This window comes from Leptidea sinapis, chromosome 42 (assembly GCF_905404315.1).
Source record: "Leptidea sinapis chromosome 42, ilLepSina1.1, whole genome shotgun sequence".
In the NCBI taxonomy this organism is placed as follows: Eukaryota; Metazoa; Arthropoda; class Insecta; order Lepidoptera; family Pieridae; genus Leptidea; species Leptidea sinapis.
The window spans coordinates 2,394,888-2,412,028 of record NC_066306.1 but is presented as its reverse complement, the minus strand read 5'-3'; the positions used below and the strand labels follow the sequence as shown (position 1 = coordinate 2,412,028).

The 17,141-nt window shown below is 35.2% G+C and overlaps 1 protein-coding gene across 1 annotated transcript in view; it reads left to right on the top strand.

The window, feature by feature from the left end:
• LOC126976776 (opsin, ultraviolet-sensitive-like) overlaps window positions 1-16,592 on the top strand; it is a 71,012-nt gene extending 54,420 nt beyond the window's left edge. The window contains exons 2-3 of the mRNA XM_050825363.1: window positions 12,094-12,224; window positions 12,542-16,592. Coding sequence (XP_050681320.1) covers window positions 12,094-12,224; window positions 12,542-13,560 — 1,150 coding nt within the window. The 3' untranslated portion in view covers window positions 13,561-16,592. The remainder of the gene's footprint in view (window positions 1-12,093; window positions 12,225-12,541) is intronic.
• The last annotated feature ends 549 nt before the right edge of the window (window positions 16,593-17,141 follow it).

The following is a 17,141-nucleotide window of genomic DNA, read 5'->3' as shown; positions in this document are numbered from 1 at the left end:
CAATGAACTATCCTAAATTAACATTATTTTAGAAGAATTTCACTATGCAAAATTAAACATAAACCATTATTATTAACATACATACATATATACCTACTTCAAGTAAATACAACATAATGACGAACACGACAATCTTAAGAAGTGGTATACCTATAGAAAGAAAACGTCCCAAGACAATTTCCCAAACACTACGAAGGTATCTCAACGCCTGCCTTTCAGCCTCATCACCGGATAAGTTCAAAGAACCTATTTCTGAAAAATTTAAAAACGCTACCCATGAACTACATCATCGAAAGCTCCGAAAGCAATTAGTGGTCTTCATCAAACCCCCTTCATCAAATTATAACACTTTTATAAAAACTAATCTGACATTTTTTTAAATGGAACTAACTTCGAATCCCTTTAGTTTTAGTAAAAATATTTCCAAATCGGCCCATAAACGACTGTGTTCTAAAGTAAAAAACACAAAATAACTACACGATTTGATAACATCCTCCTTTTCTTGAAGTTAAAACGAAGGTTTTAATTAAGTGCGGGACACCCCACGTTATTCGATAGGATTTTAAAAGACGATGTGTGAACAACTGTATGGTGGTGAGCTCAAAATATTATGTAACACGTCATACATCATTCATATAATATATAATTTTTCTGAAAACTCCGTTCTTGAACTTTGTTACCATTACATCATATTCGAGCTACTGAGTTGTGAAATGCCAAAGCAAAATCAATTTCAAAGAAATCCTATTTCAATATGCCATCCACTAGTGCCCCGAGTGCAGACCGCTATAGACAGATCCATTCTGGAAAATACTAGTTATACAATTCTGTAAGCTGCAAAACATCGATACAAAATCCCTGACCGACATAATGTTTCGCATTGTGCACTGAAAGAAGATTAATATAGCTTGAACAGAGCCCTAGATAACGAGTTTCTGGAATATCGGTAAAAACAGGGAAACCGAATTGAAAGCTCTTAATATTATTTCCCAAAGCGCTATACTTTCTAACAGTGCCGGATTAACTACAGGCCCCACGTAAAACGGAGCCCCGCATATCCAACTACGCCTGAGCGTTCTATAACTTCTTTAGCCGCATTGGGGCACTTTTTTGTAGGAGAAAATCTTATGAGTTAGCGTCATCGATATGTTCACAACTGGCGCACGCGATAAGTAAATAAATATATATTGTTAGACACTTTTTGGATGGATGAAATCTCGTGAGTTAGTTTCACCGAAATGCAGAAATGCTTATAGCAGTGTATCTGTAGCTATACAGATGACGTATTGTGCAACATTAGTGCTGTGTATATCTTATATGTGAAATTGAATGGATTTAGTGAAAAGTTCAATGTTTATATACTGTGCATTGTTAAAATGGTGTTATATGTGATTAATATATGTATTTTGAAAATAAGTTTTAAAAATATATTGATTTTGAAAATTTAATTGTTTTTAAACATTATTAAAATTCAAAATTTAATACCCACTTATAGTTCTAAGTTTTCACTTCTATCGGCAGTCTCTACATCTGCCAATTTTTTTAAATTCTTATCTATGCTTGCTATAAATAATTAACTAAAAAAATTAACTCAAAAAAGGCAAATACAAGAAGTATTGAGTAGTAAGCTCAATCTTTTGCGAAGTGGCGGTCATTGTAAAAAGAAAAGAAAAGTTAGCATTCATAAGTGATGTCCTTGACCTGCATGAATAAATTGGTTTTGATTTGATTAATTTTTTCTTTTTTTTTAAGTTTTTCACTTTAATCCACGTTATACGCATAATATAAGATTCCCACACTGTCACTGTCCGAATCAAATCTGAACTGAATAAATGTTTTACATTGCTGCTTATTGACCAAAAATATTTTAAACAACTGGAGTAAATGCAGCAATGTATAGATACCTAGGTAACACTGAAAATGTTTAGAAAATGAAAAACGGCTTAATGTAGAAAGTTGCCAATACTTTAATTGTTTTTCGCCGTCGCACTCGATGGAATCACTGAGAAAAGCAGTGGGCCAATTCTTCCTTAGGGGTCTCTTCTATGGCATTTTCGTACGCTTTCCACCGCACCATCAGGGCTCGTAAAGCGAATACCTCGAATATTATCTTTAGTTCTTGGGAATAAATAAATGTCAAAGGACGCCAGGTCAGGACTGTATGGCGGATGACTCATTATCTCGACACCTGCCATAGTCAAATATTCGACAGTCCGTTTTGCGGAGTGCGCTGAAGCATTGTCGTGGTGGTGGAGGATCTTGCTTCGAGAGCGCTGTCGATTTTTTTCCAAGACAACAGGCAAACAGCGATTGAAATACCAGTCTGCAGTAACTGTCCTTCCATCTTCTAGCACAACTGTCGCGACATGACCTTTCCAACCCAAGAATGAGACATTCATCTTTTTTCCTTGACTTCTTCCTTTCTTTACCTTAGTTGGCCGATACTCGAAAGGAAACACCCACTGAGCTGATTGTCTTTTGGTTTCGAGTTCGTAGCAATATATCCAGCATTCATTACCTGTGACGATGTCAAAAACAGCATTTGACTCACCGCCGTTGAACTTATCTAACATTTTGCGACACCAGTCTATGCGAAGGTTTTTCTGGTCGTCGGTTAAAGTATGGGTAATCCATCTGGTACAAAGCTTCCTGACGCCTAAATGTTCGTGTAATATTTTTTGAACTTGACTCATATCAATGCCTAGGCTTGCCCGTATCTGCTAATAGGTCACTCTCTTGTCTTCCTCTATCATGCGTCGCACAGCACTGAAGTCATCTTCAGAAGCCGCTGTTAAAGGACGGTCCCCGCAGATCATCATTGAGATTGCTACGTCCACGCTTAAACTCGTTAAACCAATTGAAAATAGTGGCACCAGAAGGGGCTTCATTAAGAAATGCTAATCACAGTCTATCATAGCTTTGTTGTTGAGTAAGCCCATAACGAAAGTCAGAATAAAACATTGATCGAAAATTTTCTCGTGTTAGCATTTTCACGTGTAACAAGAGTTTTAGATTTGCCGCCAATTCACAAAAACAAATGACAAATGAATGCAATATTGAGTTACCAAAGAGTTCTAAAATTGAAAATCAAAAGGTTTTCATTAGCAATGTATCTAACTGGCCAGTTCTAAACATTTTCAGTGTTAGCCACGTATAACAGTCGTAGCTTATTATGATGTAATTTGTAGCATGATCCATATATCGGCTTTGTTTTTATACGATTTTGTTTGGCCCAGGGCCAAGACCTCAACAGAATTTTCTACGAGCCCCACGTTTTCTTAATCCGGCACTGCTCAGTAAAAGATATCTCTATCTACTGTTGTATTTTTAGATGATGTGACAGTACGAGCAGGAAGGTCAACTGTTGGTAAGTGATACACCCTGCCCGTTATTACATTCCAAACTTCAATGCGGGCCTCATTTACACAATTTAACTAGTAAATTAAGTTTAGCAACTTTTGCTGTAAAAGGATACGACAACTTACTGACATTGATATAGCAATAATTGTCTATTTTATCTTTTTTCAAAGCGTCATTTATGGTAGCGAAATTAAATAATATCTTCACACTTCAAAAAAAACTGTTTACCAAATATGAGTACAATATACCAAATGAGCCCACGAGAATCTCTAAGGGACAATTTATAACAATCTCCTGCACGTCCATAATTATTATAAGTTTTACAGTAAAAGAAGCGCCAACCATAATTTAAACACGATAAATAACTATAAGCGAATATAGCCCGCTACTAGGCTCTGTAAAATAAACAAGTCTTTGCATACAATGGTATTAAATTTTAGTTAGTAAATTATCCAAAAGCGTAACTGAATTATGAATAAATAAATTTAAATCATTTTATATAAAAGATATTCAATTTAAATACTTAGTCTGGCCATAAATACTGTTACAATTAAAAATAAAGAAAATATTTCATTTGAATTTGGAATCTTTCATTTTTATATGATTGTTCATTGAGTTTTCTCATTTTGGCGCCAATACATTGTATAATATTTTGCGATATTAAAATGGAGTGGGGTGATACAGAGAACGGAATCGCTGTGATTGCATTACACAAAGTAGGTATCGAGCTAAATGCAATATTTAAAACTCTCCATACGCTTGGTATTGATGGTACCTAGTGTTCGTACAAAAAAGGTGTAAGGTGTAAGGGAAAGAATTCGAAAAATCCTGTCCAAAAGCAAAAGATAGCATTAGGTCTTTATTTGCTTATATACTTATAATAAATCTGTAGAGATCAAATTTCTGTACAAAGAAAAATATTATCAAAACCGAGTCAGGGGGATGTAAGAAGAGAAATAAAACAAGTCCCAATTTTTTTGGAATTTTTGTTTCTCTGTCTGTTTGTCTGTTTGTACGGGCTAATCTCTGAAACTACTGGACCGATTTAATCGAAATTTTGCATGATGATACTTTACATCCCCGGTCAACACTTTAGATACTATTAATCCCGGAAAATTCAAGAGTTCCCGTGGGAGAGTTAAAAACCTCTAATTACTTAGATAGCGTAGTACACAACAACGTATGCACACAATTTAATCAAAGGAGGATGGCGAGAATGGACCCACATAATTTAAAAATTAAGGAAGCATCGTACAAGTACAAGTTTATATTAATTATAAACTTAAGTTTATAAGATGTTTATTTAAAAATTATTGAGGCGCTAAGATAGGGGAGTCAAAAGAAATAAATTATTATAATATATTAAAAATAAGTCATCTTGCACTAACGGAGCGTTTTGCGTAATTGATTAAGTGCTGACATCTACATTTTTTTGACATGACAGCCATTTTTTAAGTGGATGTTCTGACACCATCAAACTATCTATACCTACTCAAATCAGTAATTCAGTAGTAATTCGCAATAAGATTCAATAAGATTATTATCGATTTTTGATACTAAAATCAGTAAGTAAAAGATTCGATACCTACTTGAAAAAAGAATGATATGTGAATCCTCAATTATTAGTTGCTGGCCAACCTTCCACATAAATATAATATTATCTTTTAGCAGACAATAGATATTGATTAATAATTTTAGTTTATATTTTACTTTTAGGTATATCTTTTTTCTCCCACTTTTGTCTCACTCCCCAAGTTTGCGCGTTTACCACTAAAAAAACCCCATTTGTCGTATCACCGCTCTTCGAGAACACTTCTCTTAAAGCCGCGCCTAGTATCGGAATACTGGGTCTCGAAATCTCGAGCGATTGCCAATTCCGTGGCCATCTGGAGGGCAAAGCCAAATTGGCTTCGAAGAAGCTGGGCGTCATCAATAGAGCACGGCAATACTTCAAACCGGCCCACATTCTAGCGCTCTACAAAGCGCAGGCCACATATGGAGTATTGCTGTCATCTCTGGTCTAGCGCACCCCAGTATCTGCTCGATCCATTTGACCGCGTGCAACGTAGAGCAGCTCGAATTGTCGGGGACTCAGTGCTCTGTGAACGGCTGGATCTCTTGGCGTTGCGTAGAGACGTCGCTTCATTGTGTGTCTTCTACCGCATTTATCACGGGGAGTGTTCCGAAGAGCTGTCTAACCTGATTCCTGCCGCCGAATTCCATCTTCGCACGACACGCCACAAGTTAGGATTTCATCCCCACCATCTGGATGTGGGGCGGTCCTCCACAGTGCGGTTTTCAAGGAGCTTTCTCCCTCGTACTACAAAGCTATGGAATGAGCTTCCTTGTGCGGTGTTTCCGGGACAATACGACATGGGTACCTTCAAAAAAAGCGCGTACACCTTCCTTAAAGGCCGGCAACGCTCTTGTGATTCCTCTGGTGTTGCAAGAGAATGTGGGCGGCGGTGATCACTTAACACCAGGTGACCCGTACGCTCGTTTGTCCTCCTATTCCATAAAAAAAAAAAAAACTTTTTAAGACCTACTTACGATTTGCTTTTTTCTTAGTTTTGTTACGTTCTACAATTATTAATAAGTTTCCTCGATGTACGCCACTTTTTTCAGTGGGTCCCAAAATACATGCATTCTTGCCATCCTCCTTTGGCATGTTGATACCTTAAATAGCCGGTCAACACTTTAGATACTTTTCATCCCAGAAAATTAAAGATTTCCCGTGGGATAGTTAAAAACTAAAGTAACTTATATTGCTTAGTCAACAATATCTTATGCACATAATTGAAAAAATTTGGCATTTTGATAATTATATTGCCGGTCAACATTTTGGATACCTTTCATCCTGGAAAATTAACGAGATCCCGTGGGCAAAATTGAAAAATATAGTTTCTTATCATCAAACCAAAAATATTAAATTATTCATCAAATATATTAAATTCACCGCGCAAAATGTCAAAAATGTAGATGCGAATATTTTATTAAATGGAGAGGTGGTAAAACCAGTGGAATCTGCTATATTTCTTGGCATTACTCTTGATTCCAAATTGCAGTGGGGCCCCCATATTGAAGGATTGGCGAATAGGCTTAGTTCTGCAGCATATGCGGTTAAGAAAATTAGACGGTTAACTGACATAGATACGGCGAGATTAGTATACTTTAGTTATTTTCACAGTATTATGTCCTATGGTATATTGTTATGGGGCAGTGCGGCCGATATTAATACTATCTTTGTGCTGCAGAAGAGGGCTATTCGCGCGATTTATAACCTAGGTCCTAAAGAATCATTAAGAGAAAAATTTAAAGAAATAAACATTTTGACTGTTGCTTCTCAATACATTTTCGATAATGTTTTGTATGTTGCACATTATTGTTTTAAGCACATTGAGGAATTTTCTAGAAACTGTGATATTCATAATGTTAACACGAGGAACAAACATAAACTTGTTATGCCTACTACTCGGTTGGGTCGAGTTAGTAAGTCTTTTGTTGGGCGATGTATATGCTTCTACAATATGATCCCAGAAAATGTACAAAACCAATGTGTTACGAAATTTAAAAGAATTGTTAAAAAACGTTTGTGTGGGAAAGGTTATTACAGCATAAACGATTTTCTTAATGACACCACGGACTGGGAATAAAGCGAACACCCTCAGGCTCTTTAATTATAAATGTTTATTGTACGATATTACATTGTAATCCATATTTTATATATAAAAAAAAAAGCCCGCTCAGTTTTTTGCGCCCATTCTTCTCAGGTCTGACGCAGTCTCTTTTGAATGGGTGGTACATTTTGACGTTCAATAAGTGATTTTAAATCCTATGTTGAATAAAAATATTTGAATTTGAATTTGAATTTGAACTTATATAGCTTAATACACAATATGTTGGACACCTCCAACATACATTGCTATGCGGACGACAGCACTGGTGATGCCGTATACACGGGCCATGCTCTCTCGGGAAATCGTCGACCAGTGCCGGGAGAAACTTGTGTCTTCTATCGAGTCCTCTCTCGAGAAGGTCGCGGAATGGGGTACATTGAACCTTGTCCAATTTAACCCCCAGAAGACTCAAGTTTGCGCGTTTACCACTAAAAAAACCCCATTTGTCGTATCACCGCTCTTCGAGAACACTTCTCTTAAAGCCGCGCCTACTATCGGAATACTGGGTCTCGAAATCTCGAGCGATTGCCACTTCCGTGGCCATCTGGAGGGCAAAGCCAAATTGGCTTCGAAGAAGCTGGGCGTCATCAATAGAGCACGGCAATACTTCAAGCCGGCCCACATTCTAGCACTCTACAAAGCGCAGGTCCGGCCACACATGGAGTATTGCTGTCATCTCTGGTCTGGCGCACCCCAGTATCTGCTCGATCCATTTGACCGCGTGCAACGTAGAGCAGCTCGAATTGTCGGGGACTCAGTGCTCTGTGAATAGCTGGATCTCTTGGCGTTGCGTAGAGACGTCGCATCATTGTGTGTCTTCTACCGCATTTATCACGGGGAGTGTTCCGAAGAGCTGTTTAACCTTATTCCTGCCGCCGAATTCCACCTTCGCATGACACGCCAAAAGTTAGGATTTCATCCCCACCATCTGGACGTGTGGCGGTCCTCCACAGTGCGGTTTTCAAGGAGCTTTCTCCCTCGTACTACAAAGCTATGGAATGAGCTTCCTTGTGCGGTGTTTCCGGCAATACGACATGGGTACCTTCAAAAAAGCGCGTACACCTTCCTTAAAGGCCGGCAACGCTCTTGTGATTCCTCTGGTGTTGCAAGAGAATGTGGGCGGCGGTGATCACTTAACACCAGGTGACCCGTACGCTCGTTTGTCCTCCTATTCCATAAAAAAAAAATACACAGTGGACTGATGCATTAAATTTAATAAAATTTGGCAATTTTATTCCTTATATTGCCGGTAAAACAATGTCTAAGTATTATAAAATTTAAAAATCCCATAAAAGTGACGGGTTGCCTCAGAAAAGTAAAACACTACAAAGATATAGCCCCGCATGGCCTTATTCATATTAAATCAATTGTGTGCCACGGACGTCGTTTCCACCACATTTCCACCTGAGGCAGAGACTGAGAACGACAAGTCATTTAGGTCAGACAAAGTAAATAGGTACATCGATACCTACTAAACTTAATCTTACAACCCTGTGAAAATCTCAGCAGTAAGTGGCTTTTGGCTTCCCAAAAAATTATCTACTAATATTATAAATTCGAAAGTTTGTAAGAATGTCTGGATGTATATGGACCTGTGAAAATCTCAGCCCTACCTTCTGGCTTTCCAAAAATGTATCTACTAATATTATAAATACTAAAATTTGTAAGAATTTGTGGTTGTCTGGATGTATGTTTGATGCTCTTTCAAGCGAAATCTACTAAATGGATTTATTGAAACTTTACATTAATATACCTTACAGATCAGAATCATACTTACATAACCGATATTTAAAGTAGATAATCCTTGTAGGTATATACTACTTTTTTTTTTTGAGTCGTAATCTTTATTTCAAATTATTTACATATGACTTAATAATTAGTAACACTATTTATATAAAAAATAATAAAATAAGACTTAAATAATCTAATAAAATTAATTAATTACAAATAGTAAATATTTACATTATATGAACAAATATTTGAATAGTTATGACGACGACGATAAACAACCGAGTGCGCGATATTGTGGTGCGGTCCGGTGGCAGGCGGTGAGATGGGCTTGCGGGCGACCGGAGGGCTGCGGGTGGAGGGGTTATTCATTTTAAATGCCTGCCTATAAATTTGCATTTTCAATGACTCGCAGGGTCAAACTTTAAAAGAAGCAGCCATACCATGATTTTCCTACGGCTAACTCTGCGTGACTTGCTCACACTTTTTTAAATCGCAAAATCTGCATGTTTAGGGACACTGAAAAAAATTGCTTAACATAATTTAGGAGGATATAGGAATATAATGCAGTAACTCCGTATAACTTTTACATTACTATCAACGATAATATACTTACATCCATACCTATCTATCCTTACAAAATATTTAGCGTTTATAAAACAATAATCATCATAAACATTCTTATTACACATTAACATAAATTACACAATATAGTTGTTCGAACACTTATATCTGGAGAACGGCTGGACTAATTTTCATGATTTCTAATTTTTTGGATGTGCCTCCGTCCCGAATCGCAGAATAATAAAAATTGGCGAAATAAGAAAATACTTTATTTTATTTAAAATCATTAACACAATTTTCTAGTGGGTAATCATTTTTTATGGAAAAGGAGGACTAAAGTACGTATGGGCCACGTGGTGTTAAGTGATCACCGCCGCCCACATTCTCTTGCAACACAGCATTGTCTTTCCTTTATCTCTGGATCTACTAAACCGATTTTGAAAATTCTGTTACCAATAGGAATTCAAATTTTGTGAGTATAAAATATATACTATATATTAACCCAATAAATGAAAATACTTTTTAATAGTATTTGTATTTGTAAAATAAGTCGGAGAAAAAACCGTCGAACATTAAAAATAAATTATATGGCAAAACAACGTTTGCCGTGTCAGCTAGTACTCTATATAATATCACAATCGTATAGCATAATTTCAAAAGAGCTTCATACTTATAGTATGATAATTTCAAGAGCTAAATCTTTTAAACAAAGAATTTAAAGAAGCAGAGGTATTTTATCTAAGTATTTTATCCAATTCATTGCCATCTCATGACTCTGTAAATAAAACAAGATTTACCTTTCAAAGCTTTTTATTTGGAAACTCGCTTAACAAATCTTTGAGGACTTTTGTTTCTATCGGTAATTGAGACGAATTCATATTTATAATAGAATAGCACTAGCTTTTAACTGCCGCTTCTCTCGCTTTGATGTCCTAAAATGATTGCCAAATATAAATTAAATTAAATTTAGTTTAAGAAACTTAAAAAAAATGTTGCTGGGTCCTTAATGAATTCTCAAATAGAATGGATTTAAGCAAACCTCTTTTTAAGGGATTAAAACACGTGTAATTGTAACATTTTTTTACTTTAGTAAAAACTATGTCGGGAGAAATCCCGACGTTTTGTGACCTTTTCAGAGCATTTTTCGAAACGTCTAGCTAAAATAATAATATAAATGTTACTTTTACGCAAAAACGAATGTAAAACCACAGTTACAATTACATTTTAATCCTTTAAAAAGTATTTTATTTAAAAGTGTAACACTCGCGTGAATCAAAGAAAATTGTTCAATGGATCTACTTTTGTGAGGTATTTCGAAAAATAAAAATCTGAATAAGAAATAACTGAATAAAAAGAAGTATCTAGATGACCTTAAAAGTTAAAACATATTTAATCACGACTCAGCAACAGAAAACTGAAATACACAAAATTCTAAATAGGTAATATAGGTAAATAGGTAAAAACATTTTTTGATTACAATAATAATAATAAACTTTATTAGCAACATAATTACACTGCAGGACATGTTAGGTCGAAATTTATACCCTTAACAATATAAGTAATTTCAACATAATGTGTAACAATATTTTTTTTGTTGTTACACAATAAAATACAGACCAGGTGGAATTTAAAATAAGGTATATGAAAACAATAAAGTGAGCAGTGCAATCACTTTAGTGTTGCCAATCGTAGGCCCACTTCGTATACATCGAGGGCCATCTGAACCTCGACACTGATTTTCAGTGGGCACCGTGTTTCGCACCAAGGACAGCGACCACGACATAATTAATATACATTTATAGCTTAAAATACTTACATAAATTTACTATAATAAAGGTTAACTAATAAAATAACACTACTACGTGTTTTGGTGTTTGATTTTCAATATTTCTATAATAAATACTGGAATAATAAGTAATGGAACGAACTGCATGCTCGATCCACGCTAGGAGCATAGCATATTTATCCATCTCTGCAGTTATATGTTGTTTATGAAAATTAAACATTTTTATTGAAAATAGATAATAAAATCACTTATTGAACGTCAAAAAACTACCACCCATTGGAAATAGTAATCCTCAGACCTGAGAAGAACGGGCGCAAGAAACTCAGCAGTATTTTTTTTTTCTCAATTTAGTTACAATATATGTAGAATCGTACAATAAAATTTATATTTAAATAGCCTGTAAGCGTTCGCTTCATTCCCAGTCTGTGGTATCAAAATCGTTTATGTTATAGTAAGCTTTACCACACAAGCGCTTTTTAACAATACTTTTGAATTTCGTAACACATTTGTTTTGTTCATTATATGGGATCATATTGTAAAAGCATATACAACGCCCAGTAAAAGACTTTCTAACTAATCGAGCATAAATTCCAAGTATGCAACGAACACTATTCTCCGACATTAGAGTTTAAGTGAGTTATTTTTTTATGGAAATAAGGGACGAGACGAGCAGGACGTTCATCTGATGATAATTGATACACTCTGCCCATTACAATGCAGTGCCGCTCAGGATTCTTAAAAACCCCAAAAATTCTGAGCGGCACTACAACTGCGCTCGTCGTCTTTAGACATAAGATGTTAGGTCTCATTTGCCCAGTAATTTCACTAGCTGCGGCGCCCTTCAGACCGAAACACAGTAATGCTTACACATTACTGCTTCACGGCAGAAATAGGCGCCGTTGTGGTACCAACAATCTAGCCGGCATCCTGTGCAAAGGAGCCTCCCACTGGTTATATATATATACTTTGTTTTTTCAGATGCAGATCACTTCGTACTCCTGGCAACATTCTCGTGGCCAACCTCGCTCTCAGTGACTTCCTAATGTTAGCCAAAACACCAATTTTTATCTTCAACTCCTTCAATCTTGGACCAGCTCTCGGAAAATCAGGTGAATAAGGATCAACCTTGCACTTATTAGGGTATACGTATGTTCTAGTATTCTAAAATTTGAGCGTATAAGCCTTTAGAAACTAAATAACGAAACTAGAACTTAGCTTTTACATTCTGTTATTAATGATAGTTTCCTGAATGATTATACATAAAAATTATTAATAAAAATATAATAAATAACTTCTTTTTATATTCCGTGTTCATTAATCTTCTTTAATACAATTTTAAGAAATATACGAGATTCGAAAGTCCGCTCTTTTATACCTTAATGCCTGTTATATTGACACAAATAAAATTAAATTGTTTTGTTTTCAGGTTGTGTATTCTACGGCTTTGTCGGCGGTTTAAGTGGTACCACATCGATTGCTACTCTCACCGCAATAGCGCTAGACCGGTACTGGGCAGTCGTGCATCCTCTAGATCCTCTGAGAGCTCTCACAATTATTAGAGCCAGATTATTCGCGCTAGGTGCCTGGGTGTACGCATGCATCTTCTCCATGATACCAGCTTTAGACATAGGATATGGACAATATGTTCCCGAAGGCTTCTTAACGAGCTGCAGTTTCGATTACCTCACAGAGAAACTACCACCGAAATATTTCGTTTTCACGTTTTTCTGCGCTGCCTGGCTTGCGCCTTTATGCATCATATCCTTCTGCTACACGAGAATTCTTCAGATCGTCTCTGGTAAAAGAAACTTGACTGCAAAAAATCATGATAAGAATATGTCTTCCCGTCATGTTAAAGAGCAGGTTAAACGCAAAGCAGAAATCAAACTCGCAGTTCTAGTGATTGCAGTTATTGCCTTATTCTTCGTTTCCTGGACGCCTTATGCAATTGTTGCACTACTAGGGATTTTTGGCAAGAAAGATCTCATAACTCCAGCTATATCGATGATCCCAGCATTGTTTTGCAAGACAGCTGCGTGCATCGATCCGTTCATATACATAATTACTCACCCGAAGTTTCGAAAGGAATTTCAAAAGATGTTGTTTAGAGACAAATCTCGGCGTATGAGGGAGACATTTAAAAGTAACGTTTATTATACAGAAACTAGTAAAATGCAGGTTACTAAAGAACTGAGTGAAACTGACGTCGAAGAAATTGAAATGAAAGACATTCCATATCAGAATGAGATGAATGGCAAGACTATGGTTAGCGTGAATACGGTATCATCCAAGGTGTCGCATAGACAGAACTCACAACGGTCACAAAGAAGTGCTAGCATGAAAAGTTTGGAGGAAGACCTTGTCAGTCCGCCATCATGGTATACAAAACCACAGTTCACAAAGTCGAGAAGTTTTAGCCGAAAATCTACAAAAAGCTCTTGTTAACTATTTAATAACAATCTATTAGCTGTTGTGAAGATTTATAGTACATTCATGTAGTCAAATGAGTTATCACGTTCAATTCACATGTAGATTACAAATTAATTTCTGCAGATATTAATGCGTAAATATTTCATGTTTCTCCGTTTAATAGCTAAGCACATAAGGTTTAGTGGTTTATTCTTAGACATTCATAAGATTTAAATACATATATTGAAATATAGACAAGTTCTGCATTATAAACTCATTGCAATAAATATTTATTATGTGTAACTAGATTAAACCTAACGTTTGGAATAATTGAAAGATCTTTGGCAGACACAGTTCATGTTTACTATTCTTAGCACGAATGATTTCAAATATTGGATAGTAACTGAGAATCGCTAAGTTGAAAATATCGTATCGAATATTTTGTACATCTTCATATAAAAAATTACCGGGTTTATTTCACACAGTTGTTGAATTTCGTAAGTAACCAAATGTGAAAAATATCGGTATATACAATAATCTCCAACTAATTACATTAAATATTAATTTTAAATCTAATTCTAAATGTTATTGCACTTACAGGCATCGACCACATACAAATATTAAGTTTTATTTGTGCAGCATAAGAACTTATGTTGAGAAATACAATATAATTTGTATCTGTAAAGTGAACATTTATGAAAATAAACAAAACTCATTTTACTCAAGGCAGAACTAATGTTGTTTTGTCTGCCTTGATTATTTCACTGCACGTCCCTGCATTTTCTAGTCGGGTCATCAGTCTCATAGACAGCTGTTGTCTATTACCTTTTGTTGTTTGTGTCGCTTGTCGACAGCACAACTAATCTTGAAATCCCGATTAAATGATGTTTAATTAACATTATAAGTTTTATAACATTATATGAATGTTAAATTACCTGTGATTTAGAGTCAATTCAAGTTAATTTTAATTAAATATGAATTTTTATCTAAAACATTTTCAAGTTCAACCACCGAAGCTCAAATCAATATTAATATCCCACGTACAATAAACAGCTAGACTCACAATCACACTCAAAAATTGTCTGTATCAACAATTTGCCTACGCGTCTATTACGCAGTATTTTCGTTCAGTTGTGTTTCCACCGTGCTTTGAATACATCGTCGCGCAATGACAATGTTCAGTATATCAATATATAGTTATATTTTGCATTACAGCATATTATCCAAACTCAAAAAGGATGTCGTATTTCAGGTAAGTGCAATACGACCCTTTAAATTAACAAAATTGTTAAATTAAAAAATTATCTTGACTTTTTTTATATATGACTTTGTTATGATTTACCTCCGTCTATCGCGTGACCTAGTGTTACTACTTCTAATGAGAGTATACAATCGACTTTGAACATTACTGCCACGAAATGAGGTCTTAATTTGCATGAAAATTTTAATGTTATCTGTATACGTATATACAACGCCGCTCGAACATTTTTGACGACCTTTTAATAGGCGATTGGTAGTCTAGTTGTTTATAGTCCGTCAATGCAACTTCCTCAAAATCTAACTAACATTCTTTAAATTATTGTACCTACTCAATACCTACTTATATATCTAGCCCGTTCATTGCTAACAGTTGAATCGAGAATTTTCGTTCAAAAACCATCAACTGGAACTTTTTGATCCAGCCTTCTGAACCTTCCAATAGGATTGGCCTGAGCAGGCTCTTGTATCCCTGGGACATCAAAAATACAATGTCTGCATGTAACGTGACAAATGATAATATCTTTACATTGTCCCAACCTCTTTTAATAAATTTAAGATCAATTTATCCAGTAGTTACCTACAGCAATAGCGTGTACAAATAAAACAGACAGATTTTTTTTCATTTTTGTGTTCAGCTACCTCCCACTATCATAAACAATCAAAGAATATGTAATAGTATACAATCGGGTATTGGAAAAATATGCTATGTACAGACATGTTGCCTCTATAGTCTTATTATAGTATAGATTACAATGTTACCCATAGAACAATGACGATGATAATTGTAGCAGGGTATTTAGTATAGATCATAGACTTAAATTACATTAAATACAGCGTGTAGATGACATGAAATGCCTGGTAATTCAAATTCAAATTCCTAGCAATGCATGACCAATTTTGTTTTGTCAATGCAATAAGAGTTCTATAGATATTATCAATGACGTTCTATCATATCATAGACAAATCACATATTATATAAACAAAGGTTTTGTTTAAATTTCGAACTAGCTTAAATAGAAAGCTGTCTAATGAAAAAAATACAACAAAACGCAAATACAACAGAACACTTAAACGCGGGAAAAGTTATTCTTGTTCGTCATTGATTTTGAAAAGTAATTGTATTTGACAAAATATAATTAATTTGACAATGATAGTTTTAACTTCCGAGCTATATTTCAGAAAAATTCTACACAAGCCTCGGCCACAACTACACGATCGTCCATCAATGCCTCTTTTGCTGTCTCCGCTGCAGTAACGTATTAAGTACCTATATACTAAATTTAGTAGTAAATAATGATAAAGCGAACGAAAAATGAATATTCACTGTAAAAAAGTAATTGTTGGTCGCTTCCCTTATTGATACAGGTAAACAACATATGAATCCATAATTGAAAATGAAATGTTAATGCATACATAATGGTTCGATAAAACGATTGGTAATGAATTATTTTAACTGCTCACTTACCCAAGAATGTCAAATAGAACTTTTTTTACATTACCTTGGCGATACATCTTAAAACAGTATTGAGGAAGAGATTATTTTTTTATTGTGTTTTAAACCAAATATGTTGGATGATAAAGTGTCATGTCAAATTACGATATTATTATTAGAATACTTTTACTATCACTAAGTACGTTAAAAAATATTTACTTCACTGTTGAATCAAATTTGAATTATATTATAATAGGTAATAGAAAGTAGGTATCTACGCCTAGCAGTTATGTGCATGAAAAAGATCTAATAAAAACCTTAAACCTTATATAAATCTTTTAATTTAGAGTCAAAACTAAACCTAATGCCAACCTACATGTTCAATGTCTTTACGAGTGGTAAGTAAGGTACCGTAATCGAAGCACGTTAATCTCAATAAAGTAGTTATTGGGTTGATTATTGCTGAACCCATACTTGGATTAACAGACTTCACTACTGTGCCTGCCACACACTCAGTGGCATGGACAGTAGCGAGGAATAGAGGCAGAGACGTAGTGTCGCAATATACCTAGCTAGTCGTCTATGCCGGACATCATGCTCCTCGTCATGCCAATCCCTAACAATTTGTTATGTTTTAAAGTGATAACCCTCACTTCTAGGATTAATAAACAAATAAAATTTGAAAAACAAAATTTTATGAACGATGCGGAACTCGAAACCACGATCCCAAACAAATTGTTTAGATTAAAAAATAACAAATTGTATAGATTTACAAGAGCAACACCTCAGGTCAATTTCCTAATATGCAAATATTGGGGCTGAGCAGGTTATCAACTGTAAAGTAAGTCCTGTAGATGAAGCCACAATCTGAGAGTTGAATAAAGCATACAAAGTTTTATGACGATACGTTACTCGAACGGTAAGC